Below are 14389 nucleotides of genomic sequence, written 5' to 3' on the forward strand. Positions count from 1 at the left end.
TATTATTATTATTATTATTATTATTATTATTAATATATATATATATATATATTTTTTTTCATCACACAAAAAAAACTTGTATGTGTATAGGAAGCTCTCTATTAAAGTTCCTGAGTTACAGCTTTTTAGCATTGACGTTGTGTTTAGGAATAAAAACAAACACTTCTGTTGAGCGGCACAGTGTTGAATGGTCCTTTGTGAAGGTGGCCGCAGTGTAGCTGTGACATCGCGTTTCTTTCTCTTCCCAGTCTATGGAGAACCTGCATGGAGGACTGCTGGGTCAGGGAGTGGACGTGACGGTGATGAAGAGCGAGCTGCACGAGTTTGGTAAGGATGGCGTCTCTTCGCTTCACTAGCGATTACCCTTGTAAGGGGTTATGAAAACAGGCTGGTTTTCCAGAGCCTCAGTCATTACTATTATTATTGACGATAATGAAGAAAAAATTCTTAAGGGTTGCTGTAGTGGTTAGAAGATTAGTCTCTCTTTGTTACCCCTGAGATTTGCTTACCATTACAACCTGGGGCAGCTAGCTTTTTCTCTGTGAGGGATTCAGCTTTATCCAGAATAAAAGCAGAGGAATAGTGTGGAGAGAGGACTGTGCTCCGCGCTGCCGTGGCTGAGCCTGTGTGGGGTGCTGGGTGATTGAGTGTGACAGAAGCGCTGGCATTGCACTCTGTAATGACTCTGTTGTTTTCCGGGCAGGCTTCCTGAGTGCGGAGGAAGTAGACATCATGCTGCAGCGAAGCGAAGGGGGCGTGTCCTCGGCGCTGCAGTACGCCAAGACCATCTCCAAGTACATGAAGGAGCTGCTGTGCTACGTGGAGAAGCGCACCTCGCTGGGTGAGGACATCGTTTAAATAGATTCCAGCACTAAGCTTGCCCTGTGTGTACAGAACTGTGAGGCTGTGTACATTTGCACAGTACAGCTATGGCCAAAAGTTTTGCATCACCTAAAATTTTAGGATTGAGATAGATCATTTACAAAAAAAAAAGTTTCATTTGCACTTTTCCCCTGATTCGTTACCTGTTCTCTTACCCCCTGTGGACCTGTCTCTCTCCTCTTAGAGCTGGAGTTTGCGAAGGGTCTTCAGAAGCTCTACCAGTCCTGCAAGCACACCATCAATCAGGAGGTAGGGATGGCAGGCACCATGCTGTGGGTGCTGTCTTGTCTATTAAACAGGGATGGGAATAAGACTCCTATTGCACAGCAGTTTTATATATTTTATACCTCAACACCTTTCTTCCACAGAATGATCAGAGCTCGCACCTCCTAGCTTGTATTACCAGCAGCAGAAAAGTACTGAGGGAAGCTTGGCTAACCTAGATGACACCAGCTCTGATCACTTGCCTTTTATAGCAAGTCTGTTATAATCCTATTAGCTACAAAGAAGTAAAAACTTGACATCTGGCCAATCGGACGCACAGTAACACGCAACAGGCTATAGAGCATTAGTGTAACTTTCATTTCAAAAGAGAGCGGGTACAGGAACTGCTTGTTGCTGTCTCTTCTAGATCAGTTGGGGTACTCTGAACCAGCAGTCCTGGAGGGCCATTCCACTCCAGGTTTAACAGGTCAAATGAGATAGTGAACTACTTCAGGGTCTGGATGGAGGTTTAATTGGTTCAACCCTGCTTGTAAAACAATTTCGCATGTACAAAACGGTATCCAAAATCTGTAACAATGTTTTATTTTTCTTTAAACTCAAGTGTTTGATCAATGGCATGCAGAACGATTGCTCACAGGTAAATTCACATCCCCACCTCTCCTCTCTCTCTCTCTCTCTCTCTCTCTCTCTCTCTCTCTCTCTGTATCTATCTATCTATCTATCTATCTCTCTCCACAGCCCCACATGCCATTCCTATCAATCTACTCTCTCGCCCTGGAGCAGGATATGGAGCAGAGCCACGGGGTGATGCAGACTGCCAGCACCCTGCAGAACCAAACCTTCCTGCAGGTACAGCATCGCACCTAGGAGCCCAGAGCCAAGGATACAGTACACCTGAGAGCCAGGGATACAGTACACTTGAGAGCCAGGGATACAGTACACTTGAGAGCCAGGGATACAGTACACTTGAGAGCCAGGGATACAATACACTTGAGAGACAGGGATACAGTACACCAGAGCTTTATTTCTGTACAATTTCATTGTTTTGTCCATGTAGCCGTTGATGCTGCGCAAACAGGAACACGAGAAGAGACGCAAGGAGTTAAAGGAACTGTGGCATCGAGCACAAAGGAAGCTGGTGAGAAAGGGGGCAGAGAGGGGCAGGACGAGGGGGGATTGAGGTATAATAACTGTAGGTATATACTGCGAGTGTTAGGCGTGGGTGTTTGCAAATTTATTGTGAATCACAAATGAGGAACTGCTGTTAAGCATTAAAGATGCTGGATTGTAGCTTGCTGAAATCAGAGTACAGGATGTGATGTAACGGGATTTTGACCAACCCTTTGCTGTGATTGGTCGATTTTGTTTTCATGTGATTGATAACGTTGGCGTGTCCGCGGCAGATGGAGGCGGAGTCGAACCTGCGCAAGGCGAAGCAGGCGTACATGGCGCGCTGCGAGGAGCATGACAAGGCGAAGCAAGTCACGATCAAGGCTGAGGAGGAGCAGCAGGGCACCAGCAGCAGCAACACAACAAAATCCCTGGATAAGAAGAGGAGGCTGGAAGAGGAGGCCCGAAACAAGGTGAGCTTCACAAAAAAAAACAGATAAAACTACAACTCCCACAATGCCTTCCTGGGCAAAGTATGAAGGGCAGTCACTTTTGAGCCCCAATTCACAGCAGTTGAAGGAATGTCTGGGGCCAGTCTGTGTGAGAGGGGGTTCCTGGCGTCTCTGTGCTCTGTGTTTAGCATTCCCCCGGTCTCTCTGGAGGCCAGTCTGTGTGAGAGGGGGTTCCTGGCGTCACTATGTTTAGCGTTCCCCCGGTCTCTCTGGAGGCCAGTCTGTGTGAGAGGGGGTTCCTGGCGTCTCTGTGTTTAGCGTTCCCCCGGTCTCTCTGGAGGCCAGTCTGTGTGAGAGGGGGTTCCTGGCGTCTCTGTGTTTAGCGTTCCCCCGGTCTCTCTGGAGGCCAGTCTGTGTGAGAGGGGGTTCCTGGCATCTCTGTGTTTAGCGTTCCCCCGGTCTCTGGAGGCCAGTCTGTGTGAGAGGTGGTTCTTGACGTCTCTGTATCTTCAGGCAGAGGAGGCCGAAGCCACGTACCGCACCTGCATCGCCGACGCCAAGACCCAGAAGCAGGAGCTGGAGGACATGAAGGTGAACGTGCTGAGACAGCTGCAGGAGGTCATAAAGCAGAGCGACCAGACCCTGCGATCGGTGAGCACTGCAGAAAACTGTCTATCTGTCTGTCTATCTGCCTACGTAGCAACATTATTCATCTTTTAATCTAGTATAAGAAAGTACAGAACAGGGCTGGACAAATCTGGCACCAGAATGGACCATTCTAGTCCATGGTTTTGTTCTGAGCAAGGCCCTGAAGTGCATGTATGCACGTTTATGTTGGAATAATACCCATTTTAAAACCTGTGACCTCTCTTGTCCTGTCCTGTCATATTTGTTACCAGGCCACCATCTCGTACTACCAGATCATGCACATGCAGACTGCGCCCCTGCCTGTGCACTACCAGACCCTGTGTGAGAGCAGCAAGCTGTATGATCCGGGCCAGCAGTACGCCTCCTACGTGAAGCAGCTGCGCATGACGGAGGAGCCAGAGGCACACTACGACTTCAAGCACTACGCAGCGACCGCTGCCAGCCTGTGAGTAAGACAGACCCTCCCCACACACACACACACACTGATGCACACAGCCACTGCACCCAGCATGTGAGTGCAGGGCACTGCCATAGAGACAGAGCCCTCTGTGCACACAATTTAGCACTGGAGTATTTAAAAGTTGTGGACAATTTTATGTTAATAAACTCAAAATAAGAAGATAACACTGTATAATTATACACTTGTATTTTGTGTATTACTATGTAACAGTTTTATTGATTTTTATATTCTGATTGATTGATTAAGTAACAAACACTTTGCTGTTTGTCAGTTTGCCCGGCAGGTCACGGAATGACAGCTTCAACACAGATATCCATGGCAACACTGGCTCAGAGGCGTCGCCCACAGCCGAGGAGGCAGGGTCAGGAGAGGGCGGGGATTCCAGCAAAGAACAGCATGGCTGCACGGAGAGGAGGGGTGAGTCTGGGAATTCACAAGCAAAAAGCAACAGCAAATAATAACTCTTCTACAAGATGGATGATATGATAAGCAGCTGTACTACATGGCAGTTTCCCTCCTAAACCTATTGTAACACCTATAAAAAGCACATTACTATTTCCTGCCTTCCTGCAGGAGGGCGTGGCCACCAGTCCCACAAATCGTGGCCGTCGGCAGTGAGTGACACGGACAGCGTGGGCGGAGGCAGTGGACTGGAGTCTCCCTCAGTCAGCTCAGGTACTCTATACAGAGACTTGTATTAAAGGTGGTGCAGTGTCATCTCTATTACCCACAGTGTAGTGGCAGTGACAGCAAGGACCAGCACTTCTCTTAGGGAGGTAAGGGAGCTGTTTTTTTTTTCTTTTGGAAACTTCCTGCATGTTACATGGACTATTGTCCTCTGAGACCAGCAAACTCTTTTCACATGTGATCTGTTTCGCCACTGGGATCATGCCATAGCTTGCCCCTGTGTTCAGTTTCAGAGAAACTGTCTCAGAACATCCATTTCTATCGGAGCGTTAGGAGTGTGAATTAATCCGAAAGTGTGTTCTGTCTCTGTTCCAGGGGACATCAGGAAGCTGCCCAGGACCTCCTCCACTGGCACCATGTCTTCCAACGAGGATCTGGAGGAGAAAGACTGCAAAGTGCCCTCCTTCGAGCAGGGTGTGTATTATTATTACTATTAATATTATTATTATTATTAATAGAGATCTTTCTACCTTTGGCCAAACATTACCAAACCTAATCAAAGTCCTTGTCATTTGATTGCTTCTCTGTATCCTATGACTGAGCCTTTAAGTTAATGTACATTTTCAAAGTAGCCGCAAATTGTTATTGTTTCTTCTTATTACTTTTAGAATCGCAGTTGGCTATTTTATTTGTTTCCCTTTCAGAAAGATATCGTGCCACCATCCAAAACTTCGAATGAAATGCATTGAGAATGTTGACCTTTCGTGAATTAAAATATCGAATCTGCCTTTTTGTTTTGTTTTGTTTTGTTTTTTTCTCTCCAGGTATAAACGGGATAGAGCCCGAGATCACGGTTTCCACGGGTCCTTTCAGGAACATCGGTCTCTCCAAGGCTGCCCAGACGCATCGCCTGCGGAAACTGCGCACCCCATCCAAGTGCAGGGAGTGTGACAGCTACGTGTACTTCCAGGGAGCTGAGTGCGAGGAGGTAACACGCGCCAGCACGGGTCTCTGCCTCTGCTTCTTTAATTCAGCCAGAACAGTTGTTCCCCTTCCTAAAATCAGAGGTGCACAATGTGGTCCCCAGGGTCATTGTTCCATCTGTACGCCAAATTACTCCACTGAACTAATTTAACCTCTGCAGTTATTTAATTCAGTAATACCAGCAGTTTCATCCATTCCTGGTTTTACTTCGGGGTTAATCAGACACACCTGAGCTTGTTACCTGTACACTGGGGCTTATCAGGCTCATAGTAAAACTTGGAGTGGGTGAAACTGCTATGCAATAGGAGCCTTATTTCCATCTCTGAATATCTGGATTTGTGTACCCCTGCACTTCACCAGGACGTCCCGCAGGGTCAGAACAAAGCTGAATTTAGTTCATGCAGAACCAAAACTGTGCCCAGTGAGCCTCTTCCTGGCTGAGTGTTTCAATGCAGTGAGGTGTGACCCAGGTGGCTCTCTGCTCCTCAGCAAGCCTCATCCTCTGCCTTCTCCCCTCTCAGTGCTTCCTCGCCTGCCACAAGAAGTGCCTGGAGACCCTGGCCATCCAGTGCGGGCACAAGAAGCTCCAGGGAAAGCTGCAGCTGTTTGGCAGGGACTTCACGCAGACTTCCCGGGACAGTCCAGAGGGCATCCCCTTCATCATCAAGAAATGCATCTCTGAAATCGAGAGGAGGGCCCTCAAGATGAAGGTGAGATGGGTGGGGTGGGGAGAAGGGAGTGGGGCTGGTTTTATTCAAACCCACCCCCTAGCTCAAGTGGAAACTGTACGAGTCCTGCACAATACAAAATACTGTAGTGTACATTTCCACATTTTATATCTGTTAATGCACTTGCTAGAAGGGTGCTCTTGCAGTGAATTACAGTGCATTGGGTTGTATGGCATTGCTGATGCCACTGCCCTGGCCTCTCTCCTCCTGGCAGGGTATTTACCGGGTGAATGGGGTGAAGACCCGCGTGGAGAAGCTGTGCCAGGCCTTCGAGAACGGCAAGGAGCTGGTGGAGCTGTCCCAGGCATCGCCGCACGACATCAGCAACGTGCTGAAACTCTACCTGAGACAGGTGCGCCAGCCACACCAACACACTGCTGCCTCTCTGAGCAGAGAGAAGACATTAGCTCACTTACAGACTACTACAGAAAATGGCACAGAAGAAATGACAGATTTTTAAATCCTTTTTTTAAAATTATATATCTATGAAAGATGATGATCTGTAGTTCATATCGTGTTCTATATTTACACTGTAAAATCCATGCGTGTTTTTTCCCTATTCCAGCTGCCCGAGCCGATCGTGCCCTTCCGGCTGTACAACGACATGATGGGCCTGGCGAAGGAGAGTCTGCAGGGCGCGGGGGGCCAGGATGGGGAGGCAGTGAAGGGCCCTGAGCTGGTGGATCTGGGGCCCGACACCGACAAGGAGGTGCTGGCCTCCGTACACAAGCTGTGTAAGCTGCTGAAGCAGCTGCCTGCCCCCAACATCGCCACGCTGCAGTACATCACCCGCCACCTGCGCAAGTAAGGGAGCGGCACACGCATACACCTCCACTCTGCAGCTCTGAACAGCTACACTGTGCTTAATGAGCAACATTGCTCAAGGGAGCCTACTTACAATAGGACTGGATACACAGACAGCAATAGAGGAATATATCCATCGACCACAAAGTTAATTTCCGCAGATTTCTGTTGCAGTTCCATTAAATTTAAAAGGGAAATGGCCGTCACTTGTAGGCAAAATTCCCATCTTCTATCCCCTTAACCCTGTAAGGTACAAGGGCCACGTGTGTACCACAAATTCAAATGATGCTAATTTTTGCAATGAGATGCACGGATCAGGGTTTACCGGTTGGATCTGCTCATCCAGATTGTCAGTTTCCTCCTCGTAACGTTTGAGTCACTCTCACATGTATCTTGAGAAGAAACCATTTGAACAACAAGCAGGGTTTGTACCGCAGGGTCAGTGTGCCCCAGTGCACATGCAGAGTGACCTTGCCTTTCCTCTCCCCTCTTCACTCAGGATCTCCGAGGTGGAAGTGGACAATAAGATGAGCTCCAGTAACTTGGGCATCGTGTTCGGCCCCACGCTGATGCGCCCTCGACCCACGGGTGCCACGGTGTCCCTGTCCTCGCTCGTGGACTACCCGCACCAGGCACGCATCATCGAGACCCTCATCGTCTTCTATGAGACCATCTTCGAACCCGGGACTTCCAGCTCCAGCAGGACCTGCAGTCAGGTGAGGGGAGCACAGCCTGGGACTCGCATCAGGGCTTCAGATGCCAGTGTAGTGAACCACTCTGCCCGGACATTTCACTGACATTCTGTTTGAGCTAATTCTGATCTCAGAATTGCGTGTTGGAACAGTACTGCAGTGCAAGAAAGTAGTTGTGATTACAAAAATGTACAGACTTATTCCAAGTAGTCTCTGGTTTCAGCGGTTGGGCTTGCTTCTGTTTTAATCCCAATCCTTCCCTGCTGGTTAATGCTTTCTCCTCCTTTCTCCCTGTTTTGCCAGGACTCTGCAGCCGAGGAGAGCCCTGAGCTGGGAGAGGAGGGGACCGAGGAGCAGGGTCCAGTGGACTCTGATGACAGAGCTGAAGAGACGTGTAGTAAGTGTGGGGCTGGCCTGCCTGTTCGCACTTTTGCCTTGTGGCGTGTTGACGGGTTTGCCTCTGAACCTTGCAGGAAGTGACTTGCTTTCCCTGTGTCCAATTCACAAAGATTCAACTGCTGAGTTTTATAATGCATGATTTTGCAGTTTTTAAAAATAAATAAATAATTTTTTAGAACGTGTTTGGGGTGAACCAGCGATCCACGGTCATGCAGCTTTCGGGTTATTAATGTTCTGTTCCCAGCTCCTAATCCCGGTTTCTTGTCAATCCAGGGAATTCTCTGGGCTCTTCAGGGTCGAAGGAACGCTCGCTGGATTCAGACTCGGAGGACGAGACTCCTCCTCCACGCCTGATGAAGCAGGAGAGCGAGACGAGCACCAAGCAGCTATGCGATCCAATCGAGGACGAGAACCACGAGTCGGACAGTGAGGTCACAGAGGGCGAGGGGCAGGACCAGAACGGATCGCTGGCAAAGCACAACACCAACCAATCAAATAATACGTTGGCCAGCCCCACCCCCCTGCCAGTAGCTTGCCTGAAGGGAGGGAAGTTGGAAGTCCATTGCAGTGAAGAACAAGAGCCTGTATTTGTATAGCCGCTGGTTCTCCACCGACAGAGAAAAAAACATGCTTTATTGATCCAGAAGTTGGAATTGTTGTTGTTGTTGTTTATTATTATTATTATTATTATTAATTCTATTTTTGCTAACTCAAATACAAACTGCCTTTAAAAAAAAAAGTTTAGATGTTTATATTGCGCACTTCTTCATGTGGAAAAACATGGTTGCCACAGTCATGTTCAAAATAACGTAGCTGGACCGCAGATTTTTTTCTGTCGATTGTTAGCTGTCTCACAAAAACAGCAGGGATGATCGATGTCTTTTGAGGGTTTTTTTTTTTTTTAAAGGCTTACATTTGCCCCCTGCCAGTGAACCAAGTTTGTGTGCCGTAATGAGCCAGCCAGCTACCTGGACCAGCAGGTGTATTGGTGTCCTACAGCTGAACCAGTTTATGGATTGCCACAGGAGTGTCCGATCGCGGTCCTGGACAGTCATTCCATTCCAAGTTTAACAAGTGAAATGAACTGCTTCAGGGTCTGCATGAAGGCAGTATGAGAGAAGAGCCAAGGGTGGTTCCAGTCATGGAGACTGAGCAGCTGCTACTGCTGCTTAATGCTCGACAGGACCCTCCAGAGCTCACTGTGTTTGGATGCGTCCCAGGAAAATAGTGATTTTTAATTTTTTTTTCATTTTAACTTGACATACATCGCCATCTTGTGGCAGAATGTTTGTTTGAACTGCAGTTGAAGGATCATTTCTGAGAACAAGCAAGGAACTTAATGAAAAGTCGAAATGCACGTCTTCTTTTTTTTTTTGCAAAGTGTAATTTGTTTTTCAGAAAGTAAAAACGGCCCCATTAGTTGACAAACAAGATATGTATAAAACACGGTTCGACAAGCTAAATAAATTAAAATTATTTCTTTTTTAGGCTTTGAACTAGTCCTTAAAGTTTTTTTTTAATTTTTTTTTATTTTTAAATTGCAATTTATGTGTATTTTCAGAAAGTGGCTTTTATTGTATTTACAAGCTTGGAGCTGGTACACCACTGTTGTTTTTTTATTCTATTAACAGAACGGACACAATTCGGTAGACTTCTTTCCTCGTTGCAAATTGTGGGTTATTAAAAAAAATATGCTTTAATAGAAAACTGAACTAGAAGTAAATAAATGAAACACATTTGTGCAGTTTAAACAAAATTAAAAAAACAGCAACAAAGTGCAGACTGCAGTTTAAGTATTGCACTGTATTTAATGTTACAAGAGTCCTCCGTCTCGGACAGTAATTATTCTTCATTCCCAATTTAAATAGTTACCTCCTGTTTTACAAACGCGTACAACTCATGAGGTAGTGTATGATGAGTGCTGAGCAGGCTAACTGAAGTTAAAACTGTACTCTGCTGTTACAACCAACTACTAAAATGTGGTGGATAATGTAGGCTGGCTCCTGTGATCACCACATGAGTTTCTTTACATGAATTTTTTTTTTTTTTTTTTAATATTTGCGATTGCATACATGAATTTGAGGCATGTGTTTTAAGTTATATTTGACTTTAATATATATTAAGAATAGTGTTTTTGACAAGTGTATATAGAGTAATAATAAACGGCATTTCTTACATTTTTACCTGTCATAATTCTTTTCAGAAATGGTTCTCAGAACTTCCCTGGTTCAGGTGTATTGCTTTGAAGTTTCCTGGAGTAAAGTTAAATGCCCAAGGTGCAAAATGAAGTTAGAACAGTAAAACCTGGATTCACAGAAAATGTTTTGCATATGGACTTGTGTTTCATTTTTAGGAAATGGCTGGCATCTGGTTATACAGCATGTGACATACCTGGGAGAAATAAATCTTTCGTTTTGCAGGACACATTGATGGCTTTCTTCCTCAAAATCGAAAGAGGCTACAAGGTAGACGGGTCCCGTTGTATAATCTGAAGCATGGGGGGGGTCAGGGTTGAAATTTTAAAAGGGCTGTATTGAGAAGATTTACAGCTGGGCTACATTGGGTAATCCAATCAGGGGTCTGTGAAACTAGATTAACAGTGTATACATCCCTTCAGTCACTGTATAACTAGACCATGTTTCTTAGCTATATAAATATTTTATAATGCAATGGTTTTTTTTTTTTTTTTTTTTTTTCAAGTTTTGACACAAACCATTTCAAAATGTAAATACACTTGTGACCGAAAAGGATATCTAGTAATACCAAAATACATTGAAGATCTGTCCATGACCAAACATTGACTAAAATGTTGAGGTCACGTTCATATACCATAGAATGATACCCACATCACTGCTGTGCATCTCTCATCTTACCGAACGTAAGAGCAGGGCAGCCCAGGATTTGTGTAACAAGTCAAACTTTTACTACAATTCATTTGGACTTCTTTCAAGAGAAACTGTCATTTTGCCAAACATGTAAGAAATATCTTGTTTATTTCTAGTTTTTAAACATGAATAGCTCCAGATGCAAATATCCCACTGAAGCTGAAGTGCAGTAAACCCTTTCATGGCTCGGTTCTTGTGCAAACTGGTCAGATTTTAAACGTGGGTATTCAAAATGAGAATTGAGAGACTACCGGTATATATTTTACATCTCGTTTTCTAGAAATGAACAAGAAATCAATACCTACATAAAACAAAACAAAAAAAAAAAGACCTTTTTATCTTACAAGTGATTTGGTAGTCGTGGAGCACACTCAGTTGAGTAACGTTTCAGTGAAGGCTGTATACAAGAATAACAAAGTGGATTTCTGCAAAACTGCTGATCCTATTTTATAGACCAATTTTACTGGGGGAAAAAAAAAGAATACAGAAGGAAACGAGCGATTACAATGCTACATGTCAGTTATAGAACTAACTGAGGAGCCATTGTTGTGATCAATCCAGCACTGTCCTCAAAAGCTAAAGGATGATGCAAGCTTTTCTGCAGCAGCAGCTGGAGTACCCAAACAGCAAAACAACAGTATCACTGTTACACTCTGGGGACATCGCGTTATATTTATACAGGTAATAGATACTTGTGGCGCATAAGAGCCGGGCGTGCCGTTTACCGTGCTATTCACTACTGCACGAGTCTGTAGGTGATGTACCTCCCAGCTGTCTCACTGGGTCGAATGATCTTCACCACCTGCAAAAAAAACAAGCAGGTTTTCAGTACAAAGTCTGCACCAACTGACACATCTTAGTTTTAGAACACTAACATTGGTTTTGTCCTCAGAACCACCGTCAATTAAAAACACTGTACTACTGGAAAGACAAGGAGGCAGGAGATTGATGTTAAATAAATGGTTCCACCCTCGTAGCTGCATGGCTCAGGTGTGATTAATGCATGCTGTGAGCAGTGCTGTCAGTTCAGAGCACAGTCACCAGGGACCAGACTGTTCAAACTCCTGGCACCTGGTCATTTCAATAACAAAGTGAAATACAGTTCTGAAAGCCAGGCCCGGGTGCGAGGCTAGTTTGAGTTTCAAGCCGTGCCATTGCATGCGTCAAAGTAGTCTCGTGTAGTGTCAAGGGAAGGGGGAGGGGGTCATCATATTATTCTGTGCATGAAAGTAACAGAACTGGAATATACAGGGGAAGAATCTTAAACCATTCTCTCTGTCTTCTTGGTTTCTGGTCTCCCACACTGACAAAAAATGCTTTTAAAAAAAGTCAAACTAAATACTGGACACATGGCTGATCTTCACGATCGCAGAATGACTCATTCAGCGCCACAAGACAAACAATTCTCTGTGTCTTCACACTTAAGACAAGAACCAGTCTAGGTCATAAACCCAGCCGACACTGGACCAATGGAGAACAAGGCGCCTCGTCGGTTTGAGAACAACCAATGAAAAACACTTCATGTGGGCTCAGGCACTTCCCCACATTAACACAGCTATCCAATCACAGAAGTATGAGCGCGACATTGAAACAACGCTCCTGACACGAAATCCAAGGCTCCAATATACAAACCAGTCTCTGAACTGTGATAACCTGGAGATCCAGCCTGCGACCAGCTGGGACAGAGATACCGCTTTCAGACACTCTAATACCAGATAACTATTCTAGCGTTTGCCTCGGTGTGGGAGTCCGCTGCGCGAGACGTCTAAAATCCCAAAGTACTTGTCTAACTTCGCCCCGATTGATCACCGGAGAGAGAGTTGGATAAACATTTGAAATTGACATAAATTGAAGTATATTCAATTTATTGAGCTAGCAGTGCTGGATGAAGAGTGCAAATACTGGACGAGGAATTGTTGTTTCAGTGGAATATCTAAATAGTTAATGACTCTTGTTCTTTGCAAAGACATTTATTTTGTACCCTGAAGTGGAGACGAAAGGCGAGGAAGGCAGAGCCCGGAATCTAGCTGACCTTGACAGCAGGCAAGCTTCGAGCGCCTGTATTGTTGAAGACACCGAACAGCTGGAGGAAGCAGCGCACATCCGTTAAGTATTCAACGAGAGGTGTTGTAATGCTCTTATGAACTCGAGAATAAGCAGACCTTAAAGTAGAATTAATATTTTGTTTTAAGCGGAATGTAAGAAAAGTTTAATTGCTTTCAATTCCTGCCTTGAGTTAATGAACACTATAGTTGTTTGTTTGTGATTTATACAAATTGATGTGAGTTTCATAAGGCAATTATCATTATGCGTTTAGAAGCTAGAATCCAAATTTAGCTGTCTTGATAATAGATAATTCTTGATAGGTTGTCTGGATGCAATGAGTGTCTTTACCTCGCAAGAGTGAGAATTGCCTTCTGAATCCGTAACTTTATGTATACGAGACTGATTTAACGATGCTTTGATTACCAAATCTTAACGAAAGTGAATATTTGTGTTACTAACAATACCCTTGTTAAGACTAACCTTCGTCTTAAATAGCTGTCAGGAATGCAGTTGTAACCTTAAGGGAATCTCCCATAGATTGCGTTGGATCGATAATCACCCAGTGGGGGTGTTATTGTTTGACTGTTTAGTTTATTCTTTCTTTCTGTATTATCTTAGTTTAGTTGTTGCACCTTTTAATATAAAACTGTTACTTTGTATTCACTAGAAATGTGATCTAGTCTGATTATTTCAATAACGGTCGAGTTCTACATGATTTGAATTCGAAACAAGGTATTCAATTATTACAATTGAAACTAGTCAAAATACAAATATACGTTGCACACTACACTCACCTGCCCTCGCTTCAGCCCAAAGTACCGCGCCACAGGGTCCCCCGCCTGGATACGAGGGAGCTGGCTCTCCTTCAGTTTACTGAGTGCAGGGTTAGGGGAAAACACGAGGAACTAGGTACAGCTCAGCAGCACCCTCAGGTTAACAAGAATAACATCAGCCATTCCTACTGAACACTCAACGGAGCTTCACTTGCAAACAAGCTTAATTCAATGAAACATTTCAAATAGAAATCTTAAAAATAAAACAAGCCTTTTCAAACAGTGCACTGTTCTGGATTACTTTACCGGAACCAAGAGCCTTATCAAAATGCTGTACGTGGAAACAGCCACTGTAAACAGTCACACCATGAAACAGGAGCTCACACACTCTCCAGAGGCACTGTGCGTGTGTGTATATATTATATATTGTGTATTAAAACAAATTATAGTTGTAGCTCGTAGCATGTCAATGAAACAGGATGCACATCTGCAAGGTTGATGGAACAGCCCCTCTGAAAGTTTAAAAGGATACTATCGGCCCAGTAGCTCTGTCACCTCTTCCTTTGTCATCACAATGTGCTCTGGAACCAGCTGAAAACACACAAGCAGGCATGTGATGCAGAAATGCGTTTGGGATCCCTGGAGTGGGATTACAATACTGTTTCACTGAACAG

At 44.8% G+C, this 14389-nt stretch overlaps 2 protein-coding genes across 7 annotated transcripts in view; one reads left to right on the top strand and one right to left on the bottom strand.

Moving 5' to 3' along the window:
• Positions 1-11365, top strand: part of arhgap45b (Rho GTPase activating protein 45b) — a 25180-nt gene extending 13815 nt beyond the window's left edge. For 4 of the 6 annotated variants that reach the window (XM_041230898.1, XM_041230899.1, XM_041230894.1 and 1 more), the window contains 18 exons: positions 249-327; positions 704-841; positions 1067-1131; positions 1846-1956; positions 2165-2245; positions 2511-2690; positions 3183-3320; positions 3569-3762; positions 4049-4194; positions 4351-4452; positions 4780-4878; positions 5229-5392; positions 5910-6098; positions 6331-6468; positions 6682-6920; positions 7420-7636; positions 7916-8009; positions 8285-11365. In XM_041230898.1, the coding sequence (XP_041086832.1) occupies positions 249-327; positions 704-841; positions 1067-1131; positions 1846-1956; positions 2165-2245; positions 2511-2690; positions 3183-3320; positions 3569-3762; positions 4049-4194; positions 4351-4452; positions 4780-4878; positions 5229-5392; positions 5910-6098; positions 6331-6468; positions 6682-6920; positions 7420-7636; positions 7916-8009; positions 8285-8607 (2697 nt within the window). In that variant the 3' untranslated portion in view covers positions 8608-11365. The remainder of the gene's footprint in view (positions 1-248; positions 328-703; positions 842-1066; positions 1132-1845; positions 1957-2164; positions 2246-2510; positions 2691-3182; positions 3321-3568; positions 3763-4048; positions 4195-4350; positions 4453-4779; positions 4879-5228; positions 5393-5909; positions 6099-6330; positions 6469-6681; positions 6921-7419; positions 7637-7915; positions 8010-8284) is intronic. The other 2 variants (XM_041230895.1, XM_041230900.1) reach the window with 2 other exon arrangements.
• Positions 8854-14378, bottom strand: LOC121301193 (DNA-directed RNA polymerases I, II, and III subunit RPABC1-like; the record flags this gene model as incomplete). The annotated part of the gene is made up of 3 exons (XM_041230335.1): positions 8854-11698; positions 13737-13815; positions 14248-14378. Coding segments are annotated over 3 exons (276 nt in total), but the record flags the coding sequence as incomplete, so codon positions are not given.
• Between the last annotated feature and the right edge of the window lie 11 nt (positions 14379-14389).

The sequence above is a fragment of the Polyodon spathula genome, chromosome 27 (genome assembly GCF_017654505.1).
Source record: "Polyodon spathula isolate WHYD16114869_AA chromosome 27, ASM1765450v1, whole genome shotgun sequence".
NCBI lineage: Eukaryota > Metazoa > Chordata > Actinopteri > Acipenseriformes > Polyodontidae > Polyodon > Polyodon spathula.